At 40.5% G+C, this 19,115-nt stretch overlaps 1 protein-coding gene across 2 annotated transcripts in view; it reads right to left on the reverse strand.

Moving 5' to 3' along the window:
- Positions 1-19,115, reverse strand: part of CACHD1 (cache domain containing 1) — a 228,379-nt gene that overhangs the window by 21,207 nt on the left and 188,057 nt on the right. For both annotated transcript variants that reach the window (XM_074221256.1, XM_074221255.1), the window contains exons 11-18: positions 18,901-19,024; positions 17,205-17,322; positions 14,754-14,922; positions 13,009-13,151; positions 12,147-12,328; positions 9,976-10,086; positions 1,805-1,927; positions 170-269 (exon numbers count right to left, since the gene is read on the reverse strand). In XM_074221256.1, the coding sequence (XP_074077357.1) occupies positions 170-269; positions 1,805-1,927; positions 9,976-10,086; positions 12,147-12,328; positions 13,009-13,151; positions 14,754-14,922; positions 17,205-17,322; positions 18,901-19,024 (1,070 nt within the window). The remainder of the gene's footprint in view (positions 1-169; positions 270-1,804; positions 1,928-9,975; positions 10,087-12,146; positions 12,329-13,008; positions 13,152-14,753; positions 14,923-17,204; positions 17,323-18,900; positions 19,025-19,115) is intronic.

Genomic DNA, 19,115 nt, shown 5'->3' on the forward strand with positions numbered 1-19,115 from the left:
AGACAAGGGAATTAGACAGTGAAGGATTTTTAACACTAAGTTGGTGAGCTTATGCTTTACCCTCCCTATAGCTCCTGAAGCTTCCTACATGGGGTAGTCACCTGTTTGAGGAATAGCTTTCTGGCAGTTCTGTGTAGGAATGAACTTCACCTCCCTTCCCCGTCAATACCTTGTGAGTGATGTGTTGTTGCTCCACGGGCGCATGACCTTTGGGGTCAATGAGGGTTGGGTGGGCCACCAGATAACCCCTGTCCTCCATGATGAAGCACCTGCTCCCCAAAAACCCAGAAAACTCATTGGTCCAAGCAAGGGTTTAGAAGAATCTAAAATCAGTTTCCTATCAACTCTGAGAAGTAAAACTATGTGTAGATCCAGGGTTCTGATGTCAAAGTAAGGCAAATCAACAGCATCGTTGGGTATTAGACTCTGAGCTAAGTTATTGGGACACAAAGAAAGGCAAAAACAGTCATTTTTTTGAAGAAAATCCTTCTTGTTGATGAAGTCGATCACCAAGGAGAATATGAAGTTGTTGTGGAGGTCACCATCAAAAGCAAAACATTTTTTTTTAATCTGACATCTGGAAAACTTAATGCAAAAGAAATATAGAGAATGGGACCCAGGTATTTGTATTCCCAAATTTTGAAGCCAATCACACAATATCCTCTTTGCATATAGATCCAAATGCACAAAATTTCTATTCGGAGATCACATCAAGGAATTCAATCAATGGAACTCTAAAATAGGCCAGGCAAGCTAGGTGGTGACTTAATCCAGAAAGTGTTGGCCCTGGAGCCAGGAAGGTTCATCTTGAGTTCAAATTTTAGATTTAGCTGTGTGACCTTGGAGAAGTCACTTAACCCTGTTTTCCTCATCTATAATATGATCTAGAGAAGGAAGTGGCAAATTACTCTAGTATCTGCCAAGAAAACCCCAAATGGGGTCATGAAGTCATCAGGTACCAACTGAACAACAACACAAACGTGGCAGGCTATAATTACAGCAAACTGAAATCTCTTTTACTATTTATATTCCATATTATTTTTACACTGTATAAGACCTTCTACAAAGGCAAATGGGAGTAAAGTCAGCCTGAGTAAAATGGGGAGGCTAATCAATCCAGACCATGGGCTCCACTGATACTAGCAGACTATTTTGAGAAAACACGGAAGGCTCTTTGTTCATTTATTTTTGTTGAGTCATTTCAGCCATGTCTGTTTCTTCCTGACCCCTTTTGGAGTTTTCTTGGCAAAGTTGCTGGAGTAGTTTAAAATTTCTTTCTCCAGATCATTTTATAGATGAAGAAAATGAGACAAACGAGGTTAAATGATTTGCCCAGGGTCATACAGATAGGTTTGGAGGCCAGTTTTGAACAAAGGAAGATGAGTTTTCCTGACTCCAGATGTCCTTTTAAATACCTGGATGGCAGACTTCCAGTCTTCAGAAATGGAACAGCGCCTTTGCAGGTTTCTGATTTTCCTACCATAACAGTTTTCTTAGACTTAACAACAAAATCACAACCGAAGAAAGAAGGATAGAAATGGGAATCCTTGTCTTACCAGAAATGTCTGATTTCTAACAGAATAGAAGCTTTGGGGACATCAATTGATAGAGACATACTCTGGAACAGAGACAATGTCTATCTGCTGGTCTAAACTTTAGAGTATCATGCCTAAGTAGAGAAAACCACCAGAACCCATGGCAAACCCCTTACCTCCTCTATGTAAAAGTATTCTGAGAAACTACACATCATGCTCTGAGATTCCCCACTTTTATTTTTGATTTTGTGGGAACTAGACAGGCTTACCGTATCTTGTTGCCACCATCTTGGTTACAAACTGGTAGTAGATCCATAAGAACTTTGTAGAAATATCTCAGCGTGAAGTCAATGCCCATCACGGCCACGGTATGCCCAGAAGACATCTGTGCACTGTATAGATGTATAGCAAGAGATAAGAAATTAGCGTCAGTCATTCTGGGCACTTTCCAGAATTGGGTTCTTTTCTGCATAGAGGTTTAGCACCACATTTCCCATGAGGATCAGTTGAGCCATTGAGAGGATAAAGACTTGAGTGAATTATAAGAATGTCATTCATCTAACCTGAAATTCATGTTCCCTCTTTGGGAATCTTGGGTCTCTGATTAGTGAGCATGCATTCACCTAATCTTGCCCAAACCCAGACCCAACACAGTTCTTGGATGCCATTGTGCCAGTTTGATGCAGGTGAACCCTCCTCCCCTTTTCTGACGCCACTCTTAACTTGTTGAATGTGAATCCAACCTGCAAATATGAATCAAATCAACTACACTCCTGCTCCTTCTAACTTTCCCATTCAAAACACTCTTCTCTGTCTACACTCCCCTTTGTATATTGTGTTCCCCTATTAGAATGGAAGGGGCAGGGGCTGACTTGCTTACTGGTATCTATACCCCCCTGTCCAGTCTGACTGGCACATAGTAAGAATTTCACAAATGCAGTTTCACTCACTCATTCTTTCATGATATAAGAGTATGTATCTGTCTTTCTGTCTGTCTGTCTCTCTCTCTCTCTATATATATACACACATATATGTGTATATATATATATATATCCATCCATCCATTTATCTCTCTGCCCAGCTCTGTCCATCCATCCATCCAGCCTCACTATAACTGTTTATTGTCCTGGCTTGAAGAGGGCTAAAATGACATTGCTAGGTCAGAATTCACAAGATCACAGAGAGGCAGGACAATGTAATGAATGAAGTGCTGGAATTGAAGTTGGAATCCCACCTTAGATACTACTAGCTAGGTGATGCATGTAAAGGAATCAGAAAACATTAAGTGCTATATATTTGTTAGCTCTTAGAAGGATGTGAGGCAAAAAGAAATGAAGAGGCAAATGATGATGGCTCACATTCTGTCTCCATTTCTTTTTAATAATGGTTAATCCTGGCAAGGGAAGACTTCTTTCCTATAGTCATGCATCTCTGGAAAACAGAATATATAAAATCACAGGATGTCCAAGCTAGCCAACTTGATTAAGCCAGATATGAATCAAAATTCTTTCAAAAGATGATCTGGTCTCTGCACAAAGACATCAAGTCATGGTAAGTTTCCTTCATCCCAGGGCAGGTTTTCCCTTACTTTGGGCAAAAATCTACCTGAAGTGAAGTCCAGATTTACCCATCGGTAATTTTCACCCATGGCTCCTAGAAAGACCCTCTTAGGACTGAACAGAATGATCCCTCTACAATACAATCTCCCTTCAAATATTGAAAGATAGCACAGGATCTGCCTGAGTCTTCTCTTTCCCAGTCCAAACACCCCAAATGCACTCAACCGATCCTGACTGGCATGACTGCCAGAGTTATCCCCTTGATAACTGTCAAAGGCCTTCCCAGTATGGCTGGCTATGTGTAATTCCCCCTGCTTGCACTTGTGAACTAAACAAAGCAAATGGCAATAATTTCTTTGACATAATATGAAAAAACCATATTACACATATATTATCTCATTGGATCCTCAAGGAAATCCTATGAAGTAGATATACTGCTTATCCCCATTTAAGATGAGGAAACTGGAACACAGATTGAGTTACTTCCCAAGATCAGACCGTTAGTGCTTAAGATGAGATTCATGCTCCGGAATGTCTCTTTACAAACTTTATTGAGGGAGGCTGCCTCATTTTCACTGGAGAATTGGAGAGAGGCCCCTAAATGTTCATCTGCACACCCCTCCCTCTCCTGGAGACTTTGAATTCTCTTCCTGACATGGGTTTGGACTTGGCTAGAGCAGTCCTGCTTTTACTTAGCACATTTTTGCTAAGATATAGCTTGTCCTGAACAACAAAAAGGAAAACAAAATGCAACTAAGACCTCAAAAAAAAAAAAATCATTGAGTTTCAGAAGGGCCTTCCTCCTAATGCAAGATTACACGCTCTGAAATATGATTTTTCATGTTGGTCGACTGCCCCCTTCTGGTTTGAACTGGTATTTGAGGTGAATTTTAACTATTGAAAACACTAGATAAGAATGAGAATAACAAAAACAGTTAATCATAGCTAACATTTATACACCTATCAGGCACCGTGAAATTATTATCCCACTTGATCTCACTTCAAATGGAAGAATGAACGAAAACAAGGTGTCCCAAAAGTCTTCATGCTGTTGAGAAGTGTCTGTGGTTTTGCTAAGACTTTTGGGAGACCCTTTATATGATGAGCCTTCCTAGAAATGCTTCCCACTGGATTCATGAGATCATAGAATTGACAACGACACTGGATATTATCTAATCCCCGTACTTTACAAATGAGGAAACTGAGAACCAGAGACAAAAGTAATTTGCTTCTCTTGTGATTCTTATGGACTAGGCCCAAGATCGAGGGGTCTAAAAAGAATTTTGTTCTGTTCTGCTCTACCAAGGTTCTGGCGTAATGCAAAAACATGTCCATATCAGAGAATCACAGAAATTCAAAATGGAAGACACATCAGTGGCTGTCAAGTCCAGCCTGAACCTGAACAAGAACATCAGTTGTTGTCCCTAGAAAGTTGCCCTCCATCCTTTGAAGACCTTATGACTTAGCACTTGGGGTCTGGTACAGACCAGGTGCTTAATAAATGCCATTGTGGTTCTCTGGACAACCTATCTCAACATGTTGCCTAAACTTCAGTACCATATTGCAGATGGGGACTGATGAGGGTAGAGTCCAGTAGGATCCTCCCTCCTATTTGGATGGTCCCGTTCTCTTAAGGCAACCACCATCACACACAAACTCTTTTGGATACTGTTAAGACTATTGAGTAGAAACTCCTCAAGCTTCATCTGTTTGCTCAAAATAAAGAACGCATGCATTAATTTTAGGATTTCTCCTAATTCGAGAATCTTTGGACCCATGAATGTTTTAAAGCAAAATACTGTCTAACCATGCCTCCCCCATCTTGTATTTAAGAAGTTGATATTTTTTAGACCAGTCTAAGATTGCACTGATCCCCCCCACAAATTGTGAGTTTATTCCCTCTCTGATGTGTGTTTAACTGCCATACATTTATTTTGTACTGTCTATACACACATACATAGATGTTGTCTCTCCAAAGAGAAGGTAAGCTCCCTAAGAGTAGGGACTGTTTCATTCATTTTATTCATGCGTCTCCAGCATCTACCATAAAACAGGCATTTAACAAATCCTTCTTCAGTGATCAATTTATCCCTATTAAATTTCATCTTGTTAGGTTCTGGCCAATGTCGTAGGCTAATCAAGATCATTTCAGATCCTGACTCTGTCACCAGATGTGTTTATGTTTCCTTCCAGTTTTGCATCATCGGCAGATATGATGACAGGTAGTCTATGCCTTCATAAAAGTAATTGATATAATTGTTAAACAGCCCAGGGCCAAGAAGGGAACTCTGCTATTTCACTTTCCTCACAGCCTTGCCTGGGTTGCATTTTTCTGCTTAATAGACTATGAAGGTGGACCTAATTGAAAATACAATTCAAATCCTGTCAGATTTCAGGGGGTGATTTTTGTTTCAATTCTATTCAACAAGGTCTCTCCTCCTCCTCCTTCTTTGTCTGTCTCTGCCTCTCTCTCTGTCTCTCTCTCTCTCATTTCATCTTGTTAAGTTCTAACCAACAAAAAGGAAAAGGCTATTTGATGGAATAGGGTTAGTGTCAAAACTATTTGTTGTGTGATCCTGGGTAAGTCACAACCTTTCAGAGATCCAGGTAACTCTCCGAACCCATCCATTGCTGAAAAGGGATTGACTACATTGATAGAATAAGTTTTCACAATGGGAGTTCTCTTTCCTACCCCTAGATATTCTAGTTTGAAAGAGGGGATTAGCTTCAATGGCCTAGAAGCTTCCTTCCCATATAAGACTATGTGATTTTACTGTCATGACAAAGAGCAGTAGTAAACAGCACGGTGTTCATTTATATGCTCCACTTTCCTATTTCTTTCAACCTGTATTTCAGAGCTATGTTGTTACCTTAGCAACTGCAGAAGAAGATCTCAGTGGAGACAAACTGACTTTTCTGCTCCACAGATAATATGCAGTTGTGTTCTTTCTCCATTCAAAATGGATGCCTGACCAGTCTCTTTTTATTATTGCACATCCTCATCACTCTACCAAATTCCAAAATAATCAAAAGTTCCCAAAATAAAGATAACAATACACATGAGGTAATCACAATGTGACTTCCAAATGCTGTTGTTCAGTTGTGTTTTAGTCATGTCAGACTGACTCCAACTGGCGTTTTCTTGGCAAAGACACAGGAGTGATTTTCCATTTGCTTCTCCAGCTCATTTTACAGATGAGGAAACTGAGGCAAACAGGGTTATATGACATAGCTAATATATCTGAGTTCATATTTGAACTCAGGAAGATGAGTTTTTCTGATTCCAGGTCCAGTATTATCCGCTGCAGTGCCACCTAGCTGCTTGAATGCTAATTGATGCTAAAATATCGATTAGTTCTAAGATGTAAGTTTGAATACAGGCAAAGATAGGTGTGATCTGAGATACCCTGAGTTCCATTGTCTAGTTCTTACCTATCACTGAAATTATCCGCACGTTTAAGATTAAACATTCTCCTTTTATTCTCATTTAAGAGAGAAGAAACTTCAAACAGAAATAAGAACTAGGTAGAACTGATTTGATTAAAAATTGTGACGGTCATGAATCATCTTGAGAGGATTGGGGAGCCAACTCTCTGTAACAAATGAGCAGGACCCCTTTCCTGAAAAATGGATCTCTTCCTTGGAAAGAAGACACCACTTTTTGCGACTTGAACTGGCAGAGCTTGGACTACAGCATGGCAATATCTCCAATTATCCAGAGGACAGAGTAGACCAACATCTTGGCATGACTAGGAGAAGGTGACCTGATAAGAACCACAGTCAATGGTGGATCACTAGGCACATATTTTTGGAGGCATCTTTCTTTTGAGCACCCTCTCCTTGGGGAGGACAGAAGAGGAAGGACTTTTATTTATCCTTTCACTTTCTATCTTCATTTCTTCAGAAACAACTCAGTCTACTACCAATCATAAAGTACATGGGCATTTATTAGTGCTTTCTATGGGTCAGACACTGGAGTAAGAACCAGAGATACAAAGAACGTATTTGCAAAGAGCTCACAGTCTAATAGCAGCAATGACATGGAAACAATGATGTACCAACAAGATCTATCCAATCTGGGAAAGTTGGAGCCAGTCTCAGAGGGAAGATGTTCCCAGTGAGAAGAACATGAGCTGAGCTCTGAAGGAAGCCAGGACTCAGGAAAGAGGGAGGAGGGCTGGCCAGGTGGAGGGCAGTCCGAGAAAAGGCAGGGAGCATCAGCCCTTCAGTGGGAAGGGGTCTGCTAGCCCCTCATTTTCCTAAGGAAGAATCAGAGACCCAGAGAGACTCAGACTTGCCCTGGATCACACAGGATTGTTTGTAGTTCAATGTTCTCTGAATCCAAAGGGAGCATTATGGAGCTATTCAGCAAATGGTTAATTTCCAGCTACTTGGGGGGAAAAGATCTATCCATATAATTAAGGGATTAGAACAGCCCATCTTCCCTACCTGTTTATCTTTTTAGATCTCCACCCCAAATTTTCCTTCATGTTTGAATCTGCATGGAAAACTTTTGCTTATATACTCTAAGCTCAAAACCTAATTTGTTAGTAATCTTGAGGCATTTTTATAAAGCACATGTATCCAAATGGGAAATACACAGCAAACTGCATAGGGAACCCTAGACGTGGACTAGCAGAGTGGGGTGCAGGCCATTAGGGAAGTCAAGAGGCAAGGGTTTATTTTGACAAGGCAATGGGGTTATGTAGCTTGCCCAAGGTCACACAGCTAGGCAGTTATTATGTGTCTGAGATCAGATTTGAACTCAGGTCCTCCTGATTCCAGGGCCAGTGCACTATCCACTGTGTCACCTAGTTGCCCCTGAAGCAAGGAATTAAATTAAGACCTTGACACTGACTAGCCATATGACCACAAATATGTTGCTTAGGTCTGTCAGACTCAGTTTCTTCATGTGTAAAATGGGGATAATCTCTGTACTTTCATTCTATGCCCCCCCATTAGACTACAAGCTCCAAGAAGGCAGGGTCTATCTTTCTTTACATCTTCAATATTTAACATAGGGTTTAGACGTTGGTTCATAAAACTGTGGCAATATCCTTGATTCCTGACTCTCCCTTACACAATATATCCAGTAATTTGTGCAATCTTATATAGTCTCTGACATTTGACTCCTATTCTCTTCTCACCCAGCCATCAGATTTTTTTCAAGCCCACACTAATTTCAAAGGCTTCCTAATTAGGTTTTTCTTCGATCTAGTTCATTCTTCACTTTTTTTTGAAAGGCAGTGGGGTTAAGTGGCTTGCCCAAGGCCACACAGCTAGGTCATTATTAAGTGTCTGAGACCAGATTTGAACTCAGGCCCTCCTGACTCCAGGGCTGGTGCTCTATCCACTGCGCCACCTAGCTGCCCCCATTCTTTGCTTTTGCTAAAGTGACTTTCCTCTAGGGTAGCATGGTGGCTTGGTAGATAGTATTGAACTCAGTGGCTGGAAGACCTGAGTTCAAAACCTGATTTCAGATACTTTCTGGCTGTGTGATTCTGGGTAAGTCACTTAGCCTGTTTACCTTAGTTTCCTCATCTGTAGAATGAAGATCATAAGGGTAACTAATTCCTAGGGGTGTTGAGCAAATAAAATGAGCAAGGAACTTTGTAAACCTCAAAATGTCACATAAATGTGAGAGTATTATTATTATCATTATTACGATCAACACATCTGTCCATATCACTCCCTCTTCAATCCACTCCAGTAATTCTCTCTGTTAAACATGAATACTTCTGCTGAACTTTTAAAGTCCTTTACAGTAAACCCCCAACTAGATTTCTAGGCTCGATGGACAGGACACCCCCAGCACATATCTGACGATCCAACTGAACTAGCCTCTCTGATCTCCAGACAAGATCCTCCAATCCAGCCTTCGGACTTTTATCCTGGCTGTCTCCAGGTCTATTATGTCCTCTTTCCTCATTTCCATATCATAGCATCCCTCTCATTCTGTCAGACACAACTTGAGATTGACCTTCTACACTAAGACTTTCTTGATTCTGGGATTACTGGCATGTCCCCTCCAAAGCCATCCTGTATTTATTTTGTCTCTAGATCTATTCAGGGCTGTCTCTCCTTCTAGAAGGTAAGATTCTTGAGATCAGGAATAGTTTCCTTCTTTGTAGTTTTTTTTTTTTGTTAGGTTTTTTTGCAAGGCAAATGGGGTTAAGTGACTTACTTGCTCAAGACCTCAAACTTAAAATAAGTAATAAACCTTTAATGAGAAGCCGGGAGCATTCCAGTGCTCCTTCAACTATCCAAGGAATCTAGAAGCTTCCATGAATTCCAGCATGAAGATACTCTTTCCCCTCTCCACTCAATAATGCTATTTCCCCTAGAAATTTTCTAGTCACAGAATGTTAGATTTAGATTTACATCTAGAAGGGACCATCAGCTTAGGATCAGCAACCCTAACCCTCAACAAGAGTAGAGATAGATTTCAGGGGTCTATGAAGCTGGGTGGGAAAAATTACATCTTATTTCTATAGCATTTCTCTCTCTTTCTTTGTCTCTGTCTCTCCTTCATTCTTTTCCAAAGGAAGTTAAAAATTCCTGAACTCCAATGCCCTCATTTCATAGATGAGGAACTCAAGGAGAAATGACTTTGACCAGGTCACATCAGTAGCAATTGGCAAAGCAGGGATGCAACCCCACATCCTATGACCCCAATCCATGACTTCTTAGTGTCTCTTCTTTGATTTCCTGTTGGACTCTAACCCTTCCTAACTCTCCATATCTTTCCGTTTAAGGCTACTACTTCTACTCATGGTTTTCACTGGCTCCTCATGTCAAAATAAGTCTTCATTCATTTAGAACTTACTTCCAAAGGGTCTTTATGGCAGGCTAAAAAACATTCCAGAAATGGAAAATGTTACCTGGAAGAATGAACCGTGTGACTGATTGTAACCACGTAGCCAGCTCCTCCAACATCCAAGTATGGGCCGGTCAAAGAAATCAGCCCAGGATTAGCAACTGCATGCAGATACCTAAGGGAAACCAAGGAAAGGCATAGAATGTTCATGTTCTCCAAAGTTTTTGACTATTGAAACATACTTCTAGTTGAAGTACGTTTGAAACATAGAGTGCTCCCAGATGACTAAAGACATTTACTATATTTTATTTATTTATGTTTTTTTCTCAAGGCAGTGGGGCTAAGTGACTTGCCCAAGGTCACACAGCTAGGTCATTATTAAGTGTCTGAGGCTGGATTTGAACTCAGGTCCTCCTGACTCCAGGGCCGGTGCTCTGTCCACTGGACCACTTAGCTGCCCCCATATAATATATTTTAATCAAAAATGTGTGTTATTAGACAAATTGGCAATTTTGCCTTTATGGGTTAAAAGAAACTAGAGTGGAATGCTGAGGCCATTGAGTTCAACTCCTCATTTTGCTAATCAGGAAACTGAGGTCCAAGGAAGTGATAGGGCTTATTCAAAGTCACACAGGTTTTTCATAACAAAGGTCTGATTCAAACTAAGCTCCACCAGCTTCCTGACCAAAATCTTAAACCGATGTTTAAAGTATTTTTGAGATAATAAATACATATCATTAAAGGCTCAGAAATACAAAATCTAGATTTCAACAACTTCTAAGTCTATGGATAAACAGCAAGCGCTATCACTGATTATGAAATACATAGACTACAAATGCTTTTGATACAAAAATTGCCTTAGTAAAGATAGTTCTTAGTATTTTAAGGAAATTCTAAGGCTCTTAGAGTGGAATTCCTCTCCCTACACTGATTTTAATTCTCACCTGTGATACCTTCTCAGGTACATGAAGGTAATTGAGTCTTGTTTTTAAAAAAGGTTGGCAGATCTTTAGATTGTCCCACACTCTGACTTTTCCCTTTCCTTAGAGGTCAAGAGGCTATGAGGTTCTCTCCTTCAATACAAAAGACAGACTGAGCCCCACACTTCTCATAAAGGAAAGGAAAATTGGAAGTTACAATGGAAGCTGTGCTAGTTTAGATAAAAGCAGCTCAGGAATGACTAGGTTAAAAAAATAAATTTAATTTGCCATCTACAGAAAAGGATGAGAGGCTAAGAAAGACAAGTTCCCAAAGGAGTTTATAAATCCTATTTCTCTGCAGCAACATCTCCCTAAAGCCTCCAAGAATTAACTTTTACCATTTAAAAGTCATACCTCCAAGAACAGAATTACCAAATGGCAGAGGATAGTTTTGAGTTTGCAGAAGTGATCGCAACCTATGTCAGAGCCAGAGGAGACTAAGCAAACAGAAACTGAGATTTGCTAATTCAAAAGATGTAAAATGTTTCCATTATTTTATGCAGAGTGCTATTAATTTTACTTCTAAATACAGGATTCTGTTCATTTCCACTCTGTTGCCAATTCTGTCATTTGCATATAGAGATTGAATTCTATTAAATTAAACTATAAAGACTGGGGTTCTGTTAACTTCATCTACACAGACTGAATTCTGTTAATTCCAGCTATGAAAACTGATATCTTAACTCGAGTTATGATAAACGGGTTCTGTTAATCTAGTTATAAAAATGTGGGTTTTATCAATTTTGGCTATTTTGACAGATCTGTTCATTTCTGTTCATTTCCCACGATGATAACTGGATTCTGATCATTTCAGCTAATTTGACAGTTTTGCTCATTTCAGCCACATAGACTGGGTCCCAGGATGTCTGTTGTCCAGACTGTAAGTTTGTCTGAAAGTTTGATCTGGATTCACTATAGACAAGCATCCACAAAAGTATCAGTACAATTGGCCATCAGGAATAGAAACCAAAAGGAAGAATTTTTAAAATCTGGCTTGATTTGAAATATGTTGGAGAGAATAAATGAGGACATTTGTAACCTGGAAATGTTTGTGAATTGATAAAGCAGAGTAACTTCCCTCATGGCGGGAAATACTAAAGCTTCCATTAATGATAAATTACAAACATCTATTAAAATGTTTTTTTTTTCACCACCATCAGGTGAATCACTTAGGGTGCTTTATTTTGTGTCTGTCTAATGTCTCTTAAGAAACGGGCAGGGAGGATCCTCTGATCGTGGAACCCCTGAAACTTACCATTGTCTCCTTGTGGGATCAAATGCTTTGTCCATGAGGGAGCCAGGATAAATTCTGAGGACTCCATTGGGCGTTGCTATGTAACGGCGGACAATGTAAGTATTCAGGCTACTCATTTCCATTTGTGTAATCCATTCATCTGTGACGTGACTGGTAGCCATTACTTCATTTCTGACAGAGAACTGTGAGACAAAGGGGGGGACATAGCGGGGATCCTTTAAGACTCACATTAAAAAAAAAAAAAGATAGTAAGCTGCTGGCAGGGTTTCCCAAAGACCAGCACAGAAAATCCAAACCCAATGACTTCTTTAAAACCATCTCAAATCAGATGGAGGCAGCCAAATTTGAAGGAAACAAAGACTGAGTATAGATAATATAAGCAAAATCAAAAATTTGTCTTCTCTAGGCCTAGGCCTTTTAAGAGAAGGAAAAATCTATATTTCATGTCATTTTAAAAAAAATCTCATCTTTATTTCTTTATTTTTTGCGATCTTGAATCATCTATTCCTAACCACAGACAGCAGGGAGGCTTCACATTTTTCCCCTGGGAAAGTGAGTGCTTCCAAAAACTTTACTGCCCTCTGTTTCACACTTAACTCTCCCCCTTGAAAGGCTCCTCCCTTGAAAACGTATGGTGCATCTCAAGCCTGAAAAGGATTCTTTAGCTAGTCCACAGGGCTTCCTAATCCATCAGAAGGGTCCCCACTGGTCAGCTGTGGCCAAGTCATCTGCTGTCTGCCATCATCCCCTCCAGCTGAGGGGCACGGCCTGTGCCCAGAATTCCCACACTGCAGGATCACTGCCTTAGGCTTTGAGCACCCCCACCCCCAGGCATCCCTACACAATCCATAGGAGTGCTTACTTTCAGTCCAGGGTTGGCAATGAGGCGGGTATTATCACTCAGGTAGGCGGTATAGTGTTCCACCATGCGCTTGGTCTCCGGTTGGCTCAGATGCTCATAGGGGGAAGAAAAACTGCCTGCAGATAGCATGACTGTTGGGCTTTCTGAAAGACACCAATTAAAAAAAAAAGGAATTAAAATCCACTGAATTTTCATTTAAATTCTAAAGAGTAAAGTCACTCGGCCCATTTTCTGTAACAGTTGATATTATTTCCTATTATGATCCCCTTAGGAATCCTCTACTCCAGTCAAACTGGATTATTGTCCATCCCCCGAATATTCCCCACAACTCATTTTTCTACCTCCATGGTTTTGCCTGTATGATTCCCTCCTGGAATCTACTCCCTACCCCTATCACTTTGTCTAATTCTTTCCTCCACTTAAAAACCACCTTCCATGAAGCTTTTCCTATCTTTCCCAATGGGGCATCATTTGCTCTTCACCTTTGCTTTTTAGAATCCCTAGATCTATTCAGGGCTCAGTGTAAGGGCTGCCATCTTCTCTAGCCATCCAGGTCCTGAGTCTTCCTCCCTCCCTTTTATTGAAGGAGATAATATTGGTAAAAGTGTTTAACACAGTTCAGGCACTGTGTTACATTCTGTGGTACACAGTAGGCAGTTAATGAATGCTTATTCCTTTCTCTTTCTCAATCATTCTACATTGAAATATATATAAATGTTATATATATACACACACACACACACACACACACACATACACACAGATATATATTCCTTATTTCTTAATTTATGAATGTGCTGTCTCCACTTATAGCATCTAAGACCCTGAAGGGCTTTATGCTTAGTTAAGGGCCTGGGAAAGACCAATGCAGTTTGGGGGGCAGCTAGCACCAGCCCTGGAGTCAGGAGGACCTGAGTTCAAATCTGTCCTCAGACACTTAATAATGATCTAGCTGTGTAGCCTTGGGCAAGCCACTTAACCCCATTTGCCTTGCAAAACCTAAAAAAAATGAAAAAAAAATAAAAGAGCAATGCAGTTTGGCACCTTAAAGAGACTTGAAGTGTTTAATAAATGAATGTTGACTGACTGAATAACTGACTGCAGTGTGGCCGCCTGCTTTGGAGCAGGAGCCCTACTCAATTGGCTTCATTTTCTCTAAAACATGATTAAATGATCTTATTGCTTTGTTTCACAACATCCAAATCACTTTATCATCCTAGGCCTCAGTTTCCTCATCTGTAAAATGAGAATAATGGACAAGAAGATTTTGTTCCCTATGTTAAATTTTATGAAGTCGCCCATCTCTCTGGACCTCAGTTTCTTCCTTTCTAAGAAAAGAATGGAAGCTAGGGGGTGCTGCAGGAGATAGAGTGCTGAGCTTGGAACTAGAAAGACCTGATTTCAAATTCAGCTTTAGATATTAACTAGCTGAGTGACCCTGGGCAAGTGACTTCACCCTGTTGGCCTCATTTCCTTCTCCACTTCATGGTAAACCACTCCAGTATCTTTGCCAGAAAACCCCAAATGGGGGTGAAAAGAGTCCGATAAGACTGAAAGAGCTAAACCTTACCACCAACACCACCACCACCTGATGCAACTCGAATACTCTGATCCGTAAACACTTATGGAGTATCTATGGCAAGGAAATTAGGAATCTCTTCCCTGAAGTCTGCCCACAGCTTGTCCTCAATGACACTTGGTCGACAGGAGCAGAATTAGAAGTGGGGAGCCTTCCTGGGCATTACCGAGGGTAGAGAGCTGCTTGAAATGAAGGCAAGCACTGGGCTGGCCCAGCAGGTCCAGCCGATGGTAGAGCAGCTTGCTGCTGGGCACTGTGTTCAGGTTCTTCAGTTGTCTGACGGGAACCTCTGGCTGGATCACTACAATGCACAGAATGAAGGAAGTGTCCTGCACCTGAAAGCAAGGTCCAAGACACAAGATCAGTGATGCTACAGCTGCAGGGGAAAGATGGCAAGCTGGTTTTTTTTTTCCATATTATTGGCTCTCCTTTCCTATGAAAAGGAAAGGGAAGAAAGGTCTCCGGCATCATGGGCAAAGTCCTGGTCTTGAAGGTGAGGAGACCAAGGTTTGAAATCTATATTTACTAGCTGAGTAAATCATTTAACCTTGCTGAGCCTCAGTCTCCTCATCTGCAAAAAGAGGAATACAAGTGGGCATCCACCTCACAGGGTGCTTGTAAAGATGAAATACAACAGCATGCCTAAAACGAGGTGAGATGGGTATGGAGCCGGACTTGGAATCAAAATGCCTTGAGTTCAAATCTTGCCTCACATATTTAGTAACTGTGTGACCCTGGGTCACACACACAACCTCAATGAACCACAGTTCCTCACCTGCAAAATAGATTAAAAAATAGCACCTATAGGAGACAATATAAATAGAATATATAATTAATAAACAAATAGATAATTTATATAAAATATATAATTTATATATAATAAATAAATAAAATATATAATAAAAAAATAGTACCTACACCCCAAAGCTGTTGAAAGGATTGAACAAGTTAATGTGTAGAAAATAGTTTTCAAACCTTAAAATGTTATAGAAATGAGGGGTGCATCCATCCTAGGACATATTATCCCAGGTTTTTCCAACACTTTCAGAGAGATGTTGGTTAGAAAGATGGCCGTAAGCATTTTTAAGCCACTAATCTGATCGCACAGGCTTCATACACACACACACACACACACACACACACACCTATGCACATGGCTATATCTCTATAATAGCATATGGTTTCTCTATGTGTGTATTATATGTAATAAATGTACAAACACATACATGTAATATAGATGAGTTTTATATATGTGTTTATATGAACATATTATATAGATGTGCATCCATCCATCTATTCATTTATCCAACTGCATACGGGCCTCTCTCTCACTTTCTCTCTCTATCTTTCTATTCATCCATCCTTGTTTAAATGTTTCCCATAATTCATCAGTTCCTACTTTGTTGTTTGACAAAGGCCCTCAGTCAATTCTTCCTGATCTAAGCTAAATCTGCCTGACCTCTCATGGAGCAATATTCCTTTTATGCTGAATTTGACTTAAGTTTTCAGATTTATTCATATATTAAATTAGACGACAGCTCAACGTGTGGTTTTTTTCCTTGCTAATGGGAAATATATTTCTTTTTTAATCTTCCACTTCAATTTCATCTGTCAAATGGGAGAATTGAGGCCAAGTTGGTCCTTGCCGTCTAAGGGATCAAAGTAGAGGTGACCTATATGGCCAAAGTTGGGGGGGGATGTAGGGGAGTCACATTCACAAAGGTAACAGCATCATTTCCCCTATTATAATAGAATGAATACTTGATTATTTTATCCTAATACTGAATTTGGGGGTGGTTAGGGATGCAGTAGATGGGGCATCTAGCTTGGGAGTTAGGGAGACTCCTTTCCACGAATTCAAATCTGACTTCTGATACATACCAGCTGCGTGACCCTGAGCAAGTCACTGTATTTCTATAGGCCCTATTCTCCTCAGCTAGAGAATAACAATACCTATGCTAATTAACTCATGGGGCTCATATGAAGCTCAATCATTCACCCTAAAACCATCTACTGGGGAAACAATGTATATAAAATACTTAAAAAACTTTAAAATCTCTTAAAAATCAATTCTTATTACTCAAAGACATGGAGTTCCAGTATGGGAACTACCTTCAGCAATACACATTGCAGCCCATCTATAAGGATATTTAAGAACTAGGAAATTTCCAGAGGGAAAATGGGGGAGTCAGTAAAGAGTCACAGGGCAATCAGTATCTGAGGTAGGACTTGATATCTGCCCAGGTCTTCCAGGCTTCAAGGGCATCATTCCATGCAGAGGCACTGTCTATTGGTTATTACTGGCATAATAATTGGGTATTATACATCATTCATCAATAATTTATTAAGCATTTACCATGTACCAGACATTGTGTAAATACTAGTTATACAGACAAAAAGGAAATTGCCCCTGCCCACAAGGAGATTAGACAACACGGATGCCCTATGATGTTAAGGATGATAATCTATTTTAAAGACGAAAATACGAAGCAGAAGCAGATCAATGGACTCTGCTGCTCTCTGGTCCCTGAAGCACATGTGGCATCCCCTCCCCTTTCCCTCTCTGTCTCCCCCACTTCATTTCTCCTTTTCCTCCCCCCTTTCCCCCCACACTCACCATCTTCCAGGCATAGCTGACATTATAGGCTTCTTTTCCAGTTTCTCTCAGTTTGTTTATATGCCAAGACAATGATGAGTTCACAGGGACTGTAATAATCTGGCTGCCTAGAGGGAGGCTATATGGGCAAATAGAATTAAATACTTCAGGCAAAAGATAAAATTAAGCATTTAATTAAAGAAAGGGAAGAAGCTGTGAGTCAACAACCCCCTTCCAATGTTTTTAAAACACTGGGGATCCTCACTACGAAAGGAGATAATGGGCTGTTGAAATTCAGCAGAGGTGACCATCCTATTTATTTTGCATGGAAAATGCCATTTTCTTCATTCTCCTTTTCTCCACTGAAGAATGGATCACTGCTTTCTAACCAGTGAGCTCAGAGAGGCATCTTTCTTGTGTCTGTTCCTCTACTCGGCCTCCATGGGGCTTCCCAACTCGGGGAAATCTGATCAGCTCCTCATTGCTCCCTATGTGACCCCTATATGATTTCTTTGGATCTCAGTTTCCTTATCTGTCAAATGAGAGGGTTGGACAACAAATGACCAAAAAGGTCCCCCCCCCCCAGCTCAAACTCAAGATCATATATGACCCAATGAAGGAGGGCAGACAGTATGCAGCTGTGATATGTATTCCTCTGGTCATTTCTGGGCCAGAAGATAGATCAATGGACTGGGGGTCACGAAGACTCATCTTCCTGAGTTCAAATCTGGCTTGAGACACAAACTGGCTATGCGACAGTGGACAGGTCATTTCACCCTCTTTGCCTCAGTTTCCTTATTTTAAAAATAAATTAGAGAAAGAAATGGCAAACTGCTTTAAGTATCTTTGCCAAGAAAACTCCAAATGGGGTCACAAGAAATCAGAAGTAACTGAACAGCAAGAATAACAACCAAAACTGGTCATTTCTAAGACCCATGATGCTGTCTGCCACCAACTTAACCTTCTCCCCAGTTATAGTTTTCAATTTATTCTTCTGGGATGGGGGTGGAGGTTTTTGTGACAATGCCAATCTCATTTTTTTGTTAGTTTTTTTGCAAGGCAATGGGACTAAATGACTTGCCAAAGGTCACACAGCTAGACAATTATTAAGTGTCTGAGGCTGGATTTGAACTCAAGTCCTCCTGACTCCAAAGCCAGTGCTCCATTCACTGTGCTATCTAGCTGCCCCATGCCAATCTAATTTGACAGTACCAGTTGGTGCAAATAGATTTGCTCAACAGACACTCTGTCTTCTTGCTCCTCTTCCTACAACACACTTGCTGGATAATAGCAAACTAATTAATAGCTGAATTTCCAAACTAGCAATTTCTACGTGGACCTTTCATTATAACAATGCAAGTTGTTTATTCTTTAAATTCTAGTACTGACTTGAAAATATCAATGCCATTTCTCAATGCCACACTCCCTCATGGAAGCCTCCCTAATGCATTTAAGCAAAATTTTTTTCTTGTCTGAGAGTGCACCCCCTCCCCAATCCATCCCTGGAGTCTCCCTATGGAGTTGGGGAGACCACACCGGATGTGCTTCCCATTGGTTCTCTGGAGCCCTGGCTGCTCAAAGAGTTCTGATGACCACAAGGGTCATTTTCTTTTCTATTATTGTAGTCTCTGTGGATGTTCATACCATTCATGCGTACACCTTTTCTCGGAGAAGATGCTTCACCTGAAGAACTCCAGGACCATCTGCTCCTCCTTACCTTAGAATATTCTGCCGGACCAACTCGAATTTGGGGATGTTTTCATAATGGATGATGTCAGTGTGAAGAGGGGGCTCAGACAATAAATAAGGCCTTGTCAGTGATGGATGCATAAGGGTGTAACCTGGAATAAGAAAGAATGATCAAAAATAGCAGCAGACATATCTATGGGTACACTTCACATGAACTGATCTGTATACCTTGGAATCCTCCCT

This window comes from Macrotis lagotis, chromosome 2 (assembly GCF_037893015.1).
Source record: "Macrotis lagotis isolate mMagLag1 chromosome 2, bilby.v1.9.chrom.fasta, whole genome shotgun sequence".
NCBI lineage: Eukaryota > Metazoa > Chordata > Mammalia > Peramelemorphia > Peramelidae > Macrotis > Macrotis lagotis.